The sequence below is a fragment of the Tachysurus vachellii genome, chromosome 5 (genome assembly GCF_030014155.1).
Source record: "Tachysurus vachellii isolate PV-2020 chromosome 5, HZAU_Pvac_v1, whole genome shotgun sequence".
NCBI lineage: Eukaryota > Metazoa > Chordata > Actinopteri > Siluriformes > Bagridae > Tachysurus > Tachysurus vachellii.
Genome location: NC_083464.1, coordinates 18,157,501 through 18,176,603, shown reverse-complemented (window position 1 = coordinate 18,176,603; position 19,103 = coordinate 18,157,501). Strand labels below are relative to the sequence as shown.

The 19,103-nt window shown below is 38.2% G+C and overlaps 1 protein-coding gene across 1 annotated transcript; it reads left to right on the top strand.

Annotated features, from left to right (window-relative positions):
• Positions 1-6,488: 6,488 nt before the first annotated feature.
• On the top strand, positions 6,489-15,338 carry tcaim (T cell activation inhibitor, mitochondrial). Its single transcript, XM_060870136.1, has 11 exons — positions 6,489-6,637; positions 7,639-7,706; positions 8,100-8,232; positions 8,350-8,500; positions 10,068-10,326; positions 10,878-11,000; positions 12,103-12,200; positions 12,327-12,418; positions 12,537-12,769; positions 13,054-13,185; positions 13,436-15,338. The coding sequence occupies exons 2-11, from the start codon at positions 7,678-7,680 to the stop codon at positions 13,659-13,661; spliced, it is 1,476 nt and encodes a 491-aa protein (XP_060726119.1). The 5' UTR covers positions 6,489-6,637; positions 7,639-7,677; the 3' UTR covers positions 13,662-15,338.
• Positions 15,339-19,103: the final 3,765 nt, after the last annotated feature.

The window sequence follows — 19,103 nt, the reverse complement described above, 5'->3', positions numbered from 1 at the left end:
TGCCGTAAATGATTTCAAAGCCAAAAATGGATCAGCATTCACTCACCTTAAAGCACTGATCACACCCTACACTGCAGCATGCTCTTCTAGCACTGCTCGACTGGTCCCATCATCCCTCAGGGTACGAGGAAGGCATGCATCAAGATTCTTCAATGTTATGTACCTAAAACTAAAACATCTAAAGACCAACCTCTTCTTAAAACTTGTTAAAAATTAATTAAAAATGTGTTTTCTGTGTGCTTTTCTTACTGCAGTTTTACAGTTTATATTTTTTAAGCTGATGGTATTCTTAGTGCAGGATGTAGTGAACCAGTATCAGGATATCAGGACTTCTAAAGGCATCAGCCAAATGTCATAAATATAAATATTTAGTAGAGAGCTTAATTCTTATTCTCTCAACTTAAAAGTATATAGATAAATTTATATAGTTGAGTGTTATCTAAGGCCTTGGTGTATTAGATTTATGTAAAAGTGACAACTGTGCCATACATGATCATACCTAACAATACGGAGTGGAAATTAGGTGAACAGCTCTAGTGATAATAACAGTAGACTTTTGATATTGTCACAAATAGCTAACTACTACAATTTTATAACTCTTTTAATATGTGTTTTAAATCTACATAATTAAATATTGAACATATTTACACTATTATTTTTGTTTTATATTTGTTTGTGTGCTTGTTTTTATTTGTATGTATGTATATATGTATTTATTATTATTATTATTATTATTATTATTATTATTATTATTATTGTTATATGTATTATTGTTTTTTGTAAAATTCGGTTTTGTGTAGGTTATGCTGATGATATCTGTTTTTTATAGGATTTGGGTAATGCTTGGGCAGTTGTATGTTTATTGTAGATGGCCATCTTAAGTGAAATGCTTCGGTGAAATACCAGTATTAATGCATAGTTGGATCGGTATTATCTGTTCATCGAGGCTTCACTGTTGGTGTTGGTATTGGAGAAGGGAACCAGCATCATGCTATGTCAAGTTACAGGAAGATTAATTATTTGATCTGGTTTTTGTTTGTGTCTGATTGACAGGTGAGTGGGTGCTGTTATCTGAGGACACAGGCAGGATAAGCGCAGTGGACAGAGCTGTATGGTGGGGCGGGTCAGCTGGTGTTGTGAATCAGGCCGCCGTAATGAGTGGGCACGGCTTCTTCATAACACCAGGGTCACACCCTACCACACTCAGCACCTGCCAGCAGCGCGCGCACAAACACACACACACAAAGACAAAGACAAAAAGCCAAAGAACCAATGACCCAAGGAGTACCAACTGACAATCACAGGAAAAACAACAAACAAACAACAACAATATATATATATATAGATAAAGAAACTTGTGCATTGTTAATACATCCATTTTTATCTGTTTGATGTATAGATATTTTGTAGTTGTCAGATTAAAAAATGACCTAAAATTCAGTGTCATTTTTTCTAGGCCTGAAATTATTTGCATAAAACAGCAAGCCATTTGTAGTGAGTCCTGTTATCCACATGCTGTCTTTTGGTGTGCTGGTCTTATTCACTCACTCACTCACTTACAGGACAGCCGATGTTCTTGTCTAAATATGTATACATAATTTTATATAGACAGAGTGAAGGTTTTTACTGTTGGGTTTATGAAAACATTGCTCTAATTCCGCACGCCAAATTAACTTTTTTCAAAACATTTCGGAAATATCAACTCCTCAGTTTAATTAATGAGCAAAACACATTACACATAACTATCAATCCACTACAATCACTTCTCAATATAAACTCATTCAGTAAAGTACATTATATTTCTTCTAACAAGAGCACTCTTTCATTCTGAGCACAATGTTTAAAAACAGTAACAAATGTCATTACAGTAAATGCTTGATATGATGATTTGTAATGATGACATAATAAATTAAATAATAGTGTATTATTTATTACAGAATGCATATGTCATAAAAACATGGCATAAAACAAGAAAAATAAATGTATCCGTTTCTTATTTACTTATTTCTTATAGATGTGGCTCTTTTAATACTTGCATCTTGGCATTTGGCATAAAACAAAAAAGAAAATATGCCAAATTATCTGAGTTGAACTATTGAAATCCTTTCTATTAATCAATACAAAAAGCACTAACTAGCAGCAAGTGGCTGGGAGACAAGAGAACTCCAGTGTGCCCAGCATTATTTCATTCAGTCATTCATCTTCAGTGATGGCTTTCTGGCTTCTAAGGAAAAAAAAACCTAGGGAATCTGGGCAAAATAATGCACTCTGGATAGGTGCCAATGCACCACAGGGAACCACACACACATTATATGGGATAGCATACTCTCTCCTCCCTGTCAATCGCAGTAACACTAACCAATCATGGTTGCATGCAAGCTTACATAGGCAAAAAGTCTCATGTAACGTTTTCCTCCACTTTGAAAAGATGCATTTGGCTTATAGTCCTATGATAAGGGAGAACTAACTGGTGGGTAGTAATTGGCCAAGATCAACTTACTGAGAAAATCAGGGAAAAATCCGAAAGGAAACTAAACAAACACACACGTATACACACACACACACACACACACACACACACACACACACTTATCAAACCTATTGGCAAATTATAGCCACCTAATGGCATATTTCGATAGGTGAGACTCTAGACCATACATCTGACATCATTTCATGCTGAGCGATAAGTGCTGACATTTTATATATTTATGAGAGAGCTTAATTTATTTATTATGTCGCAAGCAGATGTGTCATGAGTTTTTTTTTTTTATTTCAGATAATTTAAATAAGATTATTATCAAAACTCCAAGTTAAAACAGCCCTACCTGTTTATCAGAGATTTGGGGCTTCTCTGTACTTAGAAACTCTACATCCACCGATAAAATAGATTAACCAACATAAAATGCTGTTGCTTCAAAGCTGAATTCCAGGTTATCCTGAATACACCCAAAAAAAATCACTTTCTCTGATCTGAGCAGTCAAGAACCTATTGATGTGAAAGTGGCAGTTAAGAGACGGTGTGTTATTTTCTTTTAAATGTCACTGATCACATCTGAGAATATGAAAATATGCCTCCTCCAGAGTTCATGCTTTAATATAACACTTCTGTCGGTATATTAAAACATTGGTTATATGGGAATATTCACTCACCAGACACTTTATTAGGAATACCTACTCATTCATGCAATTGCCTATTCAGCCATGTGGCAACAGTGCAATGCATAAAATCATGCAGATCAGGCCAGCAGCTTTGGGTAATATTCAAATGTAATCTAGTGATTTTTGAATGTGGCATAATTGTTGGTGCCACATGAGCTGGTTTAAATATTTTATCATTGCTGATTCATGCACACAAGTCTCTAGAGTTCATTCAGAATGGTGAAATAAAGAATACACCGCCCAGTGAGCGGCGGTTTTGTGTGGCGAGAGGTTAACAGAGAACGGCCAGACCGGTTTGAGCTGACGGAAAAGCTTCAGTAACTTAGATAACCACTCTGTACTATTATGTTAGAAGAAAAGAATCTCAGAATTCACATCACAACAAATCTTGAGGTAGAGAAGAAGAATACATTGTATTCCCCTTCCATCAGCCAAGAACAGAAAAGACTCACCAAAAGCAGACAGCTGGAAAAATGTAGCCTGGTCTGATGTATTTCTGCTGGGGCACACAGATGGTAGGTCAGAACTGGCACCAACAGCATGACTCTATGGACCCAAACTGCACTGGTGGAGGTGGTGTAATGGTCAGGGGAATGTCTTCTTGGCACACTTTGGGCTTGTTAACACCAATCAATCATTGCTTGAATACCACAGCCTATTTGAAGATTGTTGCTGATAATGTGCATCCCTTCATGGCCACATTTTAACATCTTCTAATGGCTACATCCAGCATGATAATGCACCTTGTACCAATGCAAAAGTCAACTCATCTCATTTTCAACCTATTTCTTTGAAAACCATCAATACAATTTTGAGGTAGATAAATATATAAAGCCATTTTGCACCAAGGTTTTAATATTATATCACAAATGCTGCCTAGTCCTTGCATAATGAAACGATGATGATGATGATGATGACGATGATGAAATGATGTGCATCATGCACACACATTTACACACTGATTTACACTGTGGGGTAATTTAGTACAGTCAACCTACATGTTATTATTTGGAAGTGAGAAATACCCAGATACCCTGGAGGAATCCCACATTGACACTTGGTAAAATGTGAGAAGCTTTTCAGATACGGTAACCCAAGCTCATGAGCAAACCAAGGACTATGGAGCAGTAAGCACAACCATGCCACCGTAGGAAATCAACATGTGGAATAAGCATATTTGGTGACAAATGTTGGTCAAATGTTGTTTTTTTACTGGGCTGGGACATGCACAGTGGGCAGATGATCAATCATCATACATTAAAATAAGGCTTAACACATACTACACAAATGCACAGACAGTGCAACATCAAGAACGTTCCTGATGTTATGGACAGTTGGTATACATTTCTATACTGTATACTTAAAGTACATCCTGCCTTAAGTGGCTTTGGATATTAGAAAGAAAGAAAGAAAGAAAGAAAGAAAGAAAGAAAGAAAGAAAGAAATATAGCTGCAAGCAGCGATGACGGGCCTTCGCACATTTGTTCATCGCTATACGGTGCCTTCCAGAAAACAATGCACGGTGGGCAAGTGCATCAAGTGGGTAAATATCAGTGGACTATTTTATGTTGTTACTGACCCATTTGGGGACTGTAGGTAAATGAAACCCCACATTATAGAGAAATGGGGGCGCTAGTGAGCCACTTAAGAGACACACCTTTGTCTGACCTTTTTGTCCACACTTAACAGCCGACAAATGTGATGTATGTGTCAAATTTCAAGTTAATACAAGCACGCCAAAAGCCTTAAATATGCCTGAAATAAAAGTAAACTTTGACACGATGCCATGGCAACAGTGTTTGAGATATCAAAAATCCGTTCGCAATTTCGCATCTGCAATATCTCTGCGTCATGGTGGTCAAGTCTGGTCTCAATTGCATGAATCCCCTAGGACGAGTATTTAAAAGTTTACCGCATGAAGCTGACAAAAAATCCACCTTTGTGACTGACACACTTCCTGGGGCCTGTTGGTGGCGCTATACCTGGGACTCACAATAAGCACATAGATGCGATCGGAATCCTTGGCCGAACATACACACCGCGTGTCATCACAATAAGACATTTTTTGCTTTAGATATTAGACACTTTCTGTTTCTCTGAATTCGCCATAATTTTGTCGCCTCGCCATGGCAGCACCGTTCGAGATATCGAAACTCACTTCGCAATTTAGCAAGTGCAATGTCTCGGCATCATGTTCACCACTTTTGGTGTCAATCGCATGAATCCTCTAGGAGGAGTATTTAAAAGTTCACCACATGCAACTGTGAAAAAATCCACCTTTGTGACTGACACACTTCCTGGGGCCTGTTGGTGGCGCTATACCCGGGACTCACAATAAGCACATCGATGCGATCGGAATCCTTGGCCGAACATACACACCGCGTGTCATCACAATAAGACATTTTTTGCTTTAGATATTAGACACTTTCTGTTTCTCTGAATTCGCCATAACTTTGTCGCCTCGCCATGGCAGCACCGTTCGAGATATCAAAAATCCCTTCGCAATTTAGCAAGTGCAATGTCTTGGCATCATGTTCACCACTTTTGGTGTCAATCGCATGAATTCCCTAGGAGGAGTATTTAAAAGTTCACCACATGCAACTGTTGTGACTGACACACTTCCTGGCGCCTGTTGGTGGCGCTATGTCCGAGATTCACAATAAGCACATCGATGCGATCGTAATCCTTGGCCGAACATACACACCGCGTGTCATCCCAATAAGACATTTTTTGCTTTAGATATTAGACACTTCCTGTTTCTCTGAATTCGCCATAACTTTGTCGCCTCGCCATGGCAGCACCGTTCGAGATATCAAAAATCCCTTCGCAATTTAGCAAGTGCAATGTCTCGGCATCATGTTCACAACGTTTGATGTCAATCGCATGAATTCCCTAGGAGGAGTATTTAAAAGTTCACCGCATGCACTTATAAAACAATCCAAAATGGCCGACTTCCTGTTGGGCGGAGCTCATAGTTTAGAGCGCGAAAGTTGTTCGGGTCGATGAGATCTATATGCGTACCAACTCTCGTACATGTGCGTACATAATTGCCCGATCTGTGCACCAATGTTTGTTTTTGCATTACAGGGGGCGCTACAGAGCCCCCCTGCCACGCCCGTATTCCAACCTTTGTCCAATCCTAGTGTCGCGCGACTCTGACGTGTGTGCCAAATTTCAAGAGTTTTCGAGCATGTTAAGGGACCCCAATTGGCCAATGTGTGGGGAAAAAAAAAAAAATAAAAAAAAAAAAAAATAATACTCCCGAGGAAAAACAATAGGGCTTCGCACCATTCGGTGCTCAGGCCCTAAAAAGACATTTAAAGCTAGATTAGGTGTGATTCGTGTTTACACCACCAGAGGTCAATATGAACACCAATATAAACAAGACTCCTCGGAAACGTGTCGCCGTTTACATGCAAAAGGTCGTTGATTTTTCCCAAAGACACAGATTTACTGAGCACAAAGTCACGGCGAACCAGTAAGTAACATATTTTACATGCTTAAATTCTGACCAGGCTTTATGGAATATCTGTTGTAGCTGATGGAGAACATATTCAGGCGATATTTATCGCTACCTACATAGCTTGTTTGTTTTTGCACTTGGTTAGCTAGCGGCTAAGGTGAGAGAAGTTACAGAGGATCTCCTCGTACACCAACAGCCGAGGTGGAGATATTACTAAAGTTAATCAATAAATTGGCCAAAAATGCAGACATTGGATTTAAATGTTTACTGAACTTTCCTAGACTCTTTGCTAACCTTTTACGAAGTGAGTGTGACTTGTGTTTATTAACGTCTTCATCACTACTGCACACCCTGAACACAACCTCTTCCCTTCTGGCAGGTGCTACAGAGCTTTGTTTACTAAAACTGTCAGACACAGGAACAGTTTCTTTCACCCTGATTAACAACTCACCATCATTATATTTCCTGCTTCATATCTATAAGTACTGCATTATCAGAACTGTCAGTCATCACATCATCAGTATATGTTACACATTACTGCTGCTGTATATTGTACAAAAGCACAAAACTGCACAATACTGTTATTTGCACTATCATGCACTTCTCACACTTTATGTACATGACTGATCTGTCATATACTCTGTATTCCTATTTAATACGCATACTGTCTGTATTGTCTCATATAGTCTGTATTGTCTCATATAGTCTTTTGTTTTGTCTTGTCTGTTTTGTTTTGTCTTGTCCTGTCTGTTTTGTCTTGTATAGTGTTATTTATATCTCACAAACAGCTGGAACCAAATTCCTTGTGTGCATCTACACACTTGGCCAATAAACCTGATTCTGATTTATCACGACTGAATGTGGTCACACTAGAGAAACTGTTATTGACTCGGTTATTCGCTACAGCTTTTACACATAAAATAATTAATCTGTTGATTTTTATTACTTGGAATACAATGGCACATCATTCCAATGTTTTTTTTTTTTTTTACTGTTATTATTTCTGGCATTTTTAGGAATGGTTTCGGAGTCTAACTCCACTGAACACTAACGTGATGTCTCTGACGTCACTCCTGCGTATGAGGTTAGTTTTCCTCTAATAAAAGCAGAAACTGCTATATCAAAGCCCAGGAGTTTTAAGGTTTGAAATTTTCAAGGTGATTATGATGTCTAATATTTCACGGTTTCATATATCTATGTGTTTTTTTTCTTCTGTGCCACGAGATATCAAGGTTTTCGGTAAAATCACAAGTGGACCTTTATTTTAAACTCTTAATGTAGGATTAGTTGTGCTTGGTCACTATTAAGTCACAGAACCATACTATGTATATAATCTGTATCTGTGCTGGGAACTTACCTAAAACTCCTGTAGCATCACTTTTCTAACAAGGCCTTATAATGTCAATTTTAATTTAAGAGTGATTTTTACTACTTATAAATGATCTCAGCTACTTCTTCCATTCTTTAACTCACTCAGACTTAGCAGCAGATGCAGCACAAATCAGATACTTCATATAAGAGCTCTGTCAGGAGCCGATGCTGTTAACGCGCTCCGACCCTTTTATTTTGCGGTCCACCCTGATTTCTTTGGCCAGCATCCAAGAGAAAGGGTAAGATATAATGCCCTGTTCTTCCTCTTTGCAAAGCTTTGGTGTCTGTGTTGAATATTGGATGTAAATATTCTGTCCTCAACTTCGCAAACCTGTTTTTGTGCTCTGATTTTGCAGGAAGTGAATGAAAACTCTCTGAAAAGATTAAACGGCTATTTAGAGAGTCTGCAAAAGCCGGGCTTTAGGTCTGTCAAACCTACAAATCTCACTTTTTATCTCAGGGACATCAGGGAGAAAACGGAAGACAACAATGACGTGCTGCATTCTGGTAAGTTGCTGCACGTCTTAAACAGTATGTCTCATTAGCACAGAGATGAGCTTGGAATAATAACGTGACTTAGCTGCCATAAAAACCCGTCCTGTTCGCTCTGATTTCCATCACACTGTGCTGTGCAGTACACACTTACACAAGTTAATGATCAAGAGCTATCTGTACTATGAGCTCTGTTTTCCATTACAAGTGGCTAGCAAAGCAAACAAAGCCAAGTGTGCCACTTATTTAATATTACAGAATTGTGTGTTAAACTATGACAACAAAAATACAAAGGGCCACTTCATTTCTGTTGCTGAAATTTTAGCAGTGCTTTACATTGCAACAAGTGCTTTTTGTACTATCTACAGCCCATTGTGTTGTGTGTACAGTGGATTGGAAGGCATTCAGGTTTGTGCCTAATGGATTTTTATGTGGATAATGGACACTGAAGCTACATAGCAGTGAGGAGAACGTATCACCGCATGTTAAAATAAAATCTGAAACATTAAAGTATATGATATATTTGTGGCATTATCTATCTAGCCAGAGACATTGCAGCTATTCTAGCTCCTGGCTCATCACGCATGGTACGTGGGCTGGGAGGCTAACTAAATTTAGGGTGTGATATTTTGCCATTTTCCCTGTTTACATGTTTAAGTATCACTAAGAGGTACATACTATTTTTATATTTTCTATAATTTAATATATAATTTAATTTCATATTTAGAGGAGCATTATAATTGGGTGTTTAGCAAGTTTTCCACATTAGCTACCCGGGCTGATTTATAATGCTAATAAACCTTTTCATATAACAATGAGCACAAATGATAGAAAATGATCTTTCTATACACTAGTGTCATGATACAGTCTCCAGGTTACAACTGTTTAAATCTGATCTTTTATCTCCCACTACTCACTACTTAATGTTGTGAAGGGGGCCAGTTAAGATGAGGTACATGTATGATGTGGTGGCATGCCTAACTTCCTAATCTCCTCAGGAAATACATTCTTTTGCTAGATTTGTTTACTAGCTGTGCTTAAGGTCCTCACAGATATGGACGCCCAAGACTTTCTAGCTGTCTACTCTTTGGACCTCACCGCCTCCAGTCACTAATGGCTGGTGGAAACTTTTGATCTTTTCTCATGTCTATAATCATCTACTTGATCTTACTGATGTTCAGTGTGAGATTGTTAGCCTCACACTATGTAACCAGATTTTGAAACCTCACCTCTGTAGGCTGTCAGTCATTGCCTGTGACAAGGCCAGTGACCGTAGTGTCACCCGCAGACTTGATGACGTTATGGGTCTGGGCAACTACACAATGATGTGTGAAGGGTGTAAAGCATTGGACTATATACACAAGTGTTTTCCGAAGCAGACATGCTGGGATCTGCCAGTGAGGAAGCTCAGTATACAGTTACACAGCGCAGGAGAAAAGTCAAGATTGCACAACTTGTTTTTTGAAGGGATGATAATATCGAAGGCTGAGCCGTAGTCAATAAAAAAGTAGTCTGGCATAGCTGTCCATATTTTCCAGGTGCGTCATTATTCGTACTGTCTTTATCTTCCTACATTTCCCAGGTTTCCGTTCGGTGACTTTCACTTTGCAGGCGAAGGATGTCCTGTGTGCAGTGGTAGATGTTTTGAAGTTCTGTAGCTTGTCAGTGGAACACATACAGGGACTTCTCACAGCCAGAACCCAAAGCCAGAACACAGCACAACAAGATGGAATTCCTTTCTATCGCCCAATTAAATGGGACAAAACGTACTACTCGTTCACAGGCTTCAGAGACCCGGAGCAGGAGCTGGAGCAGGCAAAGAAATTGGAAACCACACTCAGGTTAACTTAAAGTTATATAAATAAACCAGTGTATAGTCTTTATAATGTCTGATCCTCAGCACATTCCACATGGTTGCTATTCTTAAGCTATTTAGTACATGCTGATGTTGTTGATGAATGCCTACATTTTTTAACATGAATTATAGGATGTTAGAATTACGTCATACTGTGAACTGTATCTATATGGTGCTGCTATTAAGTAAAGGCCGGCATCTAATTCTATAACAGAACCTGTACGTTTCCAACGTTTAAGTTTTACTATTTAGAGTACAGAATGGGCTTACCTTCAAATTGAGCTGTTGTGATGCCTTAATTATCACACAGCACATGGAGCTGGTCACCTAAGCTGCAATACTAGTTTCAAGCTGTATTGAAGGCTTGCTTTTCCATTGAGCTACAGTTTTTAATAGATTTATTTGTTTGTTTATTTAAAAGTAGAACAGAATAGATCAGAATAAGTCATAAGATCTTGTAATTGTGACACCTGTGCAGTTACAGTAGTTCTGAATTGCAAACTGATTATTTAGTCCATGGTTGAACTGATTTTGCAGTCTGTGGCTGAGGAACAATGAACCAGAGGCCACAAAGAAGCAGAAGGCCAGCGTTCCACGACGAGCTGAGCTGAAGAGATTGAAGACAGAGCTCATTGAGAAACTGGGCCTGCTTGATATCAGGTCAGCTTTGATATACATAAGACAGCAATTATAATCTATATTACAGAAAGTATGTGGACATCAGACAGCCATATCTTAGTCCCATCCTCAAAAGCATTAGTGATATTTGGTACTGATGTCTGGGTTCAGTTTATCCCAGTGATGTTCATGGGGTTAAGTTGAGGGCCTGCAGAAAAGCAGGCAAGGCTTATTGTTCTTAGACAATAAAGATAAGATAAGATGTACCTTTATTCGTCCCACAATGGGGAAATTTCTCTGTTACAGCAGCAAAGAAAAAGAAATACAAATGTATAATAGAATAAAGACATAATATAGTATACAGTATATACACAACACAATACATCAATACAAAGAAGAAAAAAGAGACCACGAGTAAGTAGTTGACAAAGCAGGATGATTGGACATAAACCATAGTGGTTGTCCTTATGCAATGTCATCGCCACAGAAGCTTCCAATTTCCATTCATAACTCCTGTGCAAAATCTGAAGCATATTTTGTCCTTTTACAGATTTAGTTTGTGAAAGTAGCACATGTACATGGTGTCATTTTAGGATTACACCACTGCAGATCTGATTAGTGGTACTATGGCTTGTCTTATCATCCTGATTATGGCTGCAACTGTGTTTCGGCTGATTTCATGCTGGTCCTCTTTTCATGTTTCCTCTTCTGTTTTTATGGAGTCTCACAGTCCGATTTTTCAGTTACTCTGGCAATTATTTTCCATGTAGAGCCATGATGCAGACATGCATATAGACCAGACAGCCTGCAGGTCATAAATGAGAGCGTTCTTGTGTTCACAAGCCATTTTATAACCATGTTCATGCACTTTGGTTAATTGGAATCACATGTACTCAATTTTTGATTCAATGATCACAGGTTTAACAGATTGTCAATGATTACAGCTGTTAGTTTTTGTTGCATTGAGTTTTTACTCAAGTATAGGTTTTTGAGAGGAAATGCTCTACATGTACTTATGAATAATGCAATTATTGAGAATTTCTACACATTTAAATCATTTGAGGAATAATAAAGTGATCATGCACAGGGGTGTACACACTTCTGTTGTATACTGTACCATATTTTTATACTCTCCTACCTGCAGGTGGCAGCGCAAATGGGGAGTTGCGCACAGATGCTGTCAGATGCAGAGTTTGAGCCGCCTCTCTTTACAGAACCCAGAGGCCATGCCTAATCTCAGAGGTACTCTATGAACAAAAGGTTTATATGTGACACACAGGTTCTGTTTTTGTTGTGCGAATGGATGACGGACAACATGAGTCAGCATGCTTACATGGCCTCTTGTATTGACATCATTTCCCCACACAGGGCACACAATAGTCTTTACTGACCAATCAGGAATGAATGCCTCAGGCCATGTGATGCTGGGAACAATGGATGTGCATCATCAGTGGACAACGGTAAAGTGTGTATTCGTGTGTCAGTTCCATCTCTGTTAATTGTGCAAAAATCCTCTAGTAGTTCTGGAGTTTCTCTTTGTGCATATATTCTGAAGTCTGTGATACTCCATGTGTGTAGCTCTTTGAGAGGATGCCTAGCTACAGCAGACTGTTGCAGCAGACAGAGTGGCTAAAGGATAGGATCAGTTTCCTGTTAGGTGGGATCCAGGTGATCCATATGGAGCATGTGGATCTGGTGTTACCTCTGGAAGACCACTATAGCACCCTCAACACCTTCCACAAGAGACTGCTGCCTCACAGACTTGCCCTGCACCCTCGCAGCCTGCAGGGACTCACCATGATAATAGAAAAGTAAGATGTCCACTAATCATTCATTTAGTAAACGTGTGTACTTGTATATAGTTTACAGTGTTGCACAGTGCATGTACAAAAATAAAATAAAAAGAACACCAACAGGTCATATGGACCACTGACAAACAATGCTAAATGATTTTTCACTTCCTGTGTTGTTGAAACATTGGAGCACACAGTTTGTGTAGAGAACCAAGAAGTCATAAAAGTCAGATGACAGTAAAAATGGAAGCATTCAATGTGCTGCACTGATCACGGTTTTCTGTATTGTCTGTCTACAATAGTGATCGTTCTAGTGCTAGTCTTCATGAGATGGGCCACTTCATCATCCCCACTATGTGTGACCCCGTTTACCTACAGAACTTTCTTCAGAGCCACGCTCAGGAGGCTCGCAGACGTCTTCATCGAAAGGAGCAGTTAGTGCAGATCTAAATTTTATTCCTGACCAGCGTGTTTTATAGCAGTATTAGAGGGAAATAATCGACGTAATCATTGTAATAACTTTACATGCTGGAAATGCATCATTTGTCATATTTTGTTCCCACAACTTACATGTAGAATCTTTTCCACAAAGTCTGAATTGTAGGTTTCTTTGCAAGACTAGATTACAAAAACAGCACAGTCCTCATCTTCCTCATCTCGGTACGCTTTCTGTATGCCCTGCAGGTTAGAGGCTGAGGAGGACGACGTGGTGTCCAGTTGTGTGCAGGGTCTGTCTCTGCGGAGTCTGTCCAAAGAGCCCAGTGTCTCCAGCAGGCAGATGATCCCATGCTGCAGACGTTTGCTCGAGGAGCGGTCTCCTTATATGCAGGGCCTGCATCTCTGCATTTCGCACTTCTATTCTGTTATGCAGGATGGTGATCTATGTGTTCCTTGGGACTGGAAGAGCTGACACACTTTTGAAGGTGTTTAAATACAAGGTGTTCATTCTGTATTCATGTGTGGTCATGTAGGTGTGCAGGCTTGTAGTGAAGGTCTGGTGTGGTATGTAGTATGTTATTGAATGCACTTTGGTTTGTGTGATTTAAGCAGGTGGGTGCGCTGCTTGTAAAGCCAGAAGTAATTGTGATGGGAGCTTGTGTTGATTGTTTCAAGTATATGAGTTCTGTGTACTCCTAAATGTGAGCACTTACAGAGTATTTGCATTTCAATTGCTGCATTTGATGTCCATGAGCTAAAAGTACAGTCTGGGCACTTTATACGTTGGAGTGACCATTTTTGCCGAAATGTAGGATTTAAAAAAAAAAAAAAAACATGACTAATTACATAATGCCATTACTGCTGTTTGTCTCCACATTATTCTTGGAATTAATGTCCGTTACCACTGGCTTTATCTTTTAAAAGACATCTGTAACGATTAGTGTTGTTTCTTTTTGGTATGTTCTATGCTTAGCTCTGTATAACTCAACAAGTAACTGCCAGTGGAGTACAGAATATATTTTGCAGTATTAGCAATGTACACTGCCTGAAAGAAGTACAGTCTTTGTAATGCATCTGATGTCCTGTAGATGGAGCTGCTCTACAGTTTTAAGGAACTCTGCTGAACATGCAGAGGGGAAGAGAATCCGTTCCTCTACACTATCAAAAATTTGTTCTCAAAACATAATCTTACCTTTCCTGTGATATAATACAACATTGAACTCAATTTCTAAATGGTTATTACTGTGCTGAATATCTAACTAAGATTAAAACCACAGACATGCTTTTTAAAGTTATTGAAGTTCAAAAATGCTCTCTGTGCTGAACCCAGCTCCTTAAAACTATTCGAAATCTGTCTCAGGAGTATGGTAATGATTTGGTACTTATCTATAAATGTTAAATCTATTCTGTTTATCTTTCTGTAGCAGTACTTATGTCTGTGTCTATTTTAATGTTAAAAATGCACATGCACTGTGTGGACACCTGACCTTCACAGACTTGGTCTCAGTTTTCACAAATTTGAAATGCATCATTTTATAGAATGTCTTTTGTATGCTGTAGTTTTAACATGTGGCTTCACTGGAACTAAAAGGTACAAACCTAGTTCATGATGACAATCTCCCTTTGCACAAATGATGGTTCATAGAGTGCAGAAAGACATGGTTTGTTAAGGTTAATGAGGAAGAACTTGAGTGGTCTGAGCCGTGACTGAGCTCTGACTGGATCCAACACCTATTGGATAAACTGGATTGCCGGCTGAATGCCACATTATCTTGACTTGTATAACTAATGCTCTTGCGGCTGAACGGGTAAATCACCACAGCCACGCACAATGCATCTGGAATGGGATGTACAAAAAGCACATAAGGGTGTGATTGTTCAGGTGTACGCACGCACACACACACAGTCACAGTGCTGCTCTTCAAATGAATGCAATTATACTTTGTTCATTCTGTATGCAGATGATCCCATGAGTAAAGTTGATCCTGACTCATGATTATGTTGTATATTATGATGCATGGTTGCATTAAAACGTTGCATCTCTGATGAGGGAGTTAAATGTCTAGAATGTGTTTGTGTAAAGTAAATACATTGTTTTTGTCTAAGTGTCTAAAAGAGCAGCTAGGTTTAATAAATCTGATCTGAATTACTGCCTTATTTTTTCCTTTATTGTGTGTCATTGTCCTTGAGACAAATTGCTCAATTTAAACTACATTTGTGGACGGATCATGTTACACTTTGATGAACATTAACGAGCTTATGTACTGTTAATACATTTTTCCTCAACACCTTAAACCTCTTTATTTTTTCCCTGTCTTGTAGATAATTACGGGTTTTTTTCCCCTCAGGATTTTATGATATTTCAGTGGTTTCTGAATGACCCTGCATGTTTCTTTTCAGTGTTAAAATTTCTTGGCTTTTATTCAGTTTTAGAGTAATTGTAGATTGGTTTCGTTACTGCGGACCCCCTCTGACTTTAAGTGCATGTCTGTAGGCAGTGGCATTAAATCTAGAGTCTGGTTGAACTTGTGACATTTAAATGACAGGGAAAATGCGAGTGATCAAATTGGAGTGAAGTGTATTTTGTTCTTTTGCTGCACTTCCTAAAGAAACACCTGAAGCACTTTTGAACAAGCTGCAGGTGGGCTGCAACTTCATCACAGAGTCATTTTTGTGGAGTTATTGTACAAATCCTGGTTCTTTCTTACTTTTACTTCTGTTCTGATTAACACCAGCCAGTGGAGCCTGCAACAGATTTGTACAAAAATAAAGTAAAACAAAAAATATGTAAAATAAGGATGTTTACAGCTTAAAGTGTCCACAAACCTTTGCCCATATTGGGTCATCATCATCTACATCTGCTTGCCTTTGTTAACCTGCCATAGTATAAAATATGGTTTGGACTGGATGAGGTGATGATTCAAGCTGAAATCTGAGAAGTATATGGTCTCTCAATCTTTGTTCAAGAGCCACGTAGATAAGCACATGTGATATATGTACTCCCAGCCTAACCCCAAAAGACGTTTGAAGAATCTGTCTAAGCCCTTGAAGATGCCCTGCACATGACGTAATAATTATTTTTTTTTTTTTAAAAACTCTTCATTGAAAGATTTTAACCATTAGGTTATCACTAATTCTCAAATTTTTTGCATTTTTTTCACAACACTTAAACAAATCCAAAAGCAAAGACGGCTGAAAAAATATGACCTTGCTTTCAGTCTCGTGTGTCAGTGCTTGGACAATGACTATATTCAATAATGTATAATATACTACTAGAACTAAAAAGCATGAGAAAACAATTATAAAGATATTGGGGGGGGGGGGGGGAGAGGAACACTCAACAACATCCTCTACCACTAACATCATTAATTTATAGTTCCCTAATTCCAACAATGTGCCTGACAGGTCGGTCTGGTTTTTCTTCATGAACCACCTCAATAACATGCTGAGCAGCATAACATTACTCCTGACATTGCAGGAATATTTTTTCCACCGCATTTAATTTCACCACTGTCTCGCAAATGATGGTGAAGGTCTACACATTTATTGATGGTTGAATTGGAACCCACGTACAGTCCTAAGCTTCACTAAAGTACAAATAACTCTGTTATTAGTGGTCAAGGGATCTGAGTCACCTCTTTACACACACAAGCAACATGGCTTATTCACTTCCAAATGTGTATGCATGAAATGAGTCATGAGTACTTTAGCAAGGAAACTAAATCATTCCAGTAACATGCTTTGCACAGAACCATGAACTGATCTGGGAAATGGGAAAAGAAGAAAAGCTTGGGCGAAACTGTCGACCTTCAGCTAATCTGGACACATAAATGATCTATTAACGCTCCTAATGCTTTTTCAAATCCCCGATGCTCAATTATTCAATATCTAATTTTGTTCTGCATATTGAAAACTCTAATCGCATCATGAGCAGAGAGTCTCTTGTGTAACACACTAGGAAAGCTCTAGTGACTAGCTACACTGACTGCACTGGCACATACTGAGGAGAACCAAGGAACCACTTTTGATAGTGTTCAGAGCACTTTTTCAACCACTTTTGAACCAAGCAGAATAGAAAAATAACTCTCCTAGCTGGAGTGCAGAAACTCCTTACGGACACACATTTACAGACACAGAACTATGCTGACATCCATACACTGGTGCAAACACATTGAATTTGTCTCCTCTGTTTAGTTCCCCTTTTCAATGCACTTTACTTCCATCTACATTTGATATGTACACAAGTAAAATTTATTCAGTGCCAGGCCAGTGTTGTAAACACCTATGTTACTAAGATTGATTTCAATGTTTGATTTTTATAATTAAATCGAATATGCATTAAAAGCACATTGGACGTAAAAATCTGTGACTTTTTAAATCAGGTGAATGTTAAACATTCATATATCTGAAACCAAGTACTTTATATTGTCCTAAAAATAACTGACTAAAGACATGAGGAAAACATGAATGATATGCTGTAAGTATTTCTGTTTGCTGATTGTGGTAATATATAATAGTATTTGTCTTGGTCTTTCAGTTCTGTGCCTCTTGTTGCATTTATCAGGCCAGTAGCGTGTCGGAAAGAAATATGATAAACATTGAACTTGAGCCAACTCATAGTAAAATGACTAAAGTTCAGTGGGGCCTCATTCTTTCTCTGACTTTTGTCCCTGAAGAGATTTATAGCTTATTGTTTGTTTTTTATTGGCTGCTGTTTTATGATGCACATAAAAACGTGCTCATAATAAAAGGAAAAGAATTACGTATCTGAGCAGTAACTGATTTGCTCTTATTCTAAATTTTAAAGCAAGGTTTAACTTTAAATGGCTATTTATTGTCATCAGAATTCATATAAGTAAACTGTTGGATTTATAAAGAATTTATAAATAAAAACACTAGCCTTAGGAATAATGGATTTTGGACTTATTTGCTTTGTTATATTAACAGTGTTGGGATACCAGTGTTGTTTCATCAAGAGTGTGATTAAAATTAAAAGCCTACTGTATGCATTTTTGGATAATATTTGGGACTTGTTTTAAGATATATGTTCACTTAGATTGCAAAAATGTAAACCCCTATATGATGTGAATATATAAAATCTAATGTCTAACAGCCAAACCTGCTTCACTACTTGAAACAAATAAGCAAATAGGAATTCATTTTGTAAAAATGTACAATACATTTTTTCTATTTTTAAATATGAGAATTAATTTAAAATGTCTCAAAGTATTTTATTAAAAATGTATGCTTTGTAATCTTTATATACAAGATTTATATTCATAATGCATAATCCATCCAAATATACTAAAGCTTTGTGATAATTAGTCCAAGACAGACTGATGGACGAATGGTGTTTCTGCTTTCCTGAGAAGATGCAATGTAAATCAATGAGAGAGCACCCACTCTGAGCCCTCAGAGACAATAGCTTCAGTTAACCTAAATGAATGTAAATGTAACACATGGTTGATCCTGCTCCCTAAGGGAAAACTGCTGATGCTTCTGAGAGTCACACTATAGCAGCTTGTTCACATGAATCGCATCTGCAACACTTGCACGCAGATTATGTAACATTTCACTACAATCCCCTTCAAATAGAATGAGCATTTTGTGCTGTGTAATTTGCCCTTTGACAGACTAATGATTCAAACAACATCTAATGGGTTTATAATAATTAGTTATATAATATCTTTATGTTCAAGTTTTCAGGTTCCTTTGAATATACACTGTCTACTACATTTGGCCAATTAACTTACACAGCATTATCCTCCATAGGTGCTGAGTGAAAATGACATTCAAAAGGACTGCCTGTTTCCTGTGCTAAAGAAAGAAAAAGGCTCCTCATTATATGCACAACCCCCTGTCCATATTGCCTGTGGTCATTTCCACTATGTGACATGGCCCTTCCTTGGTTTAC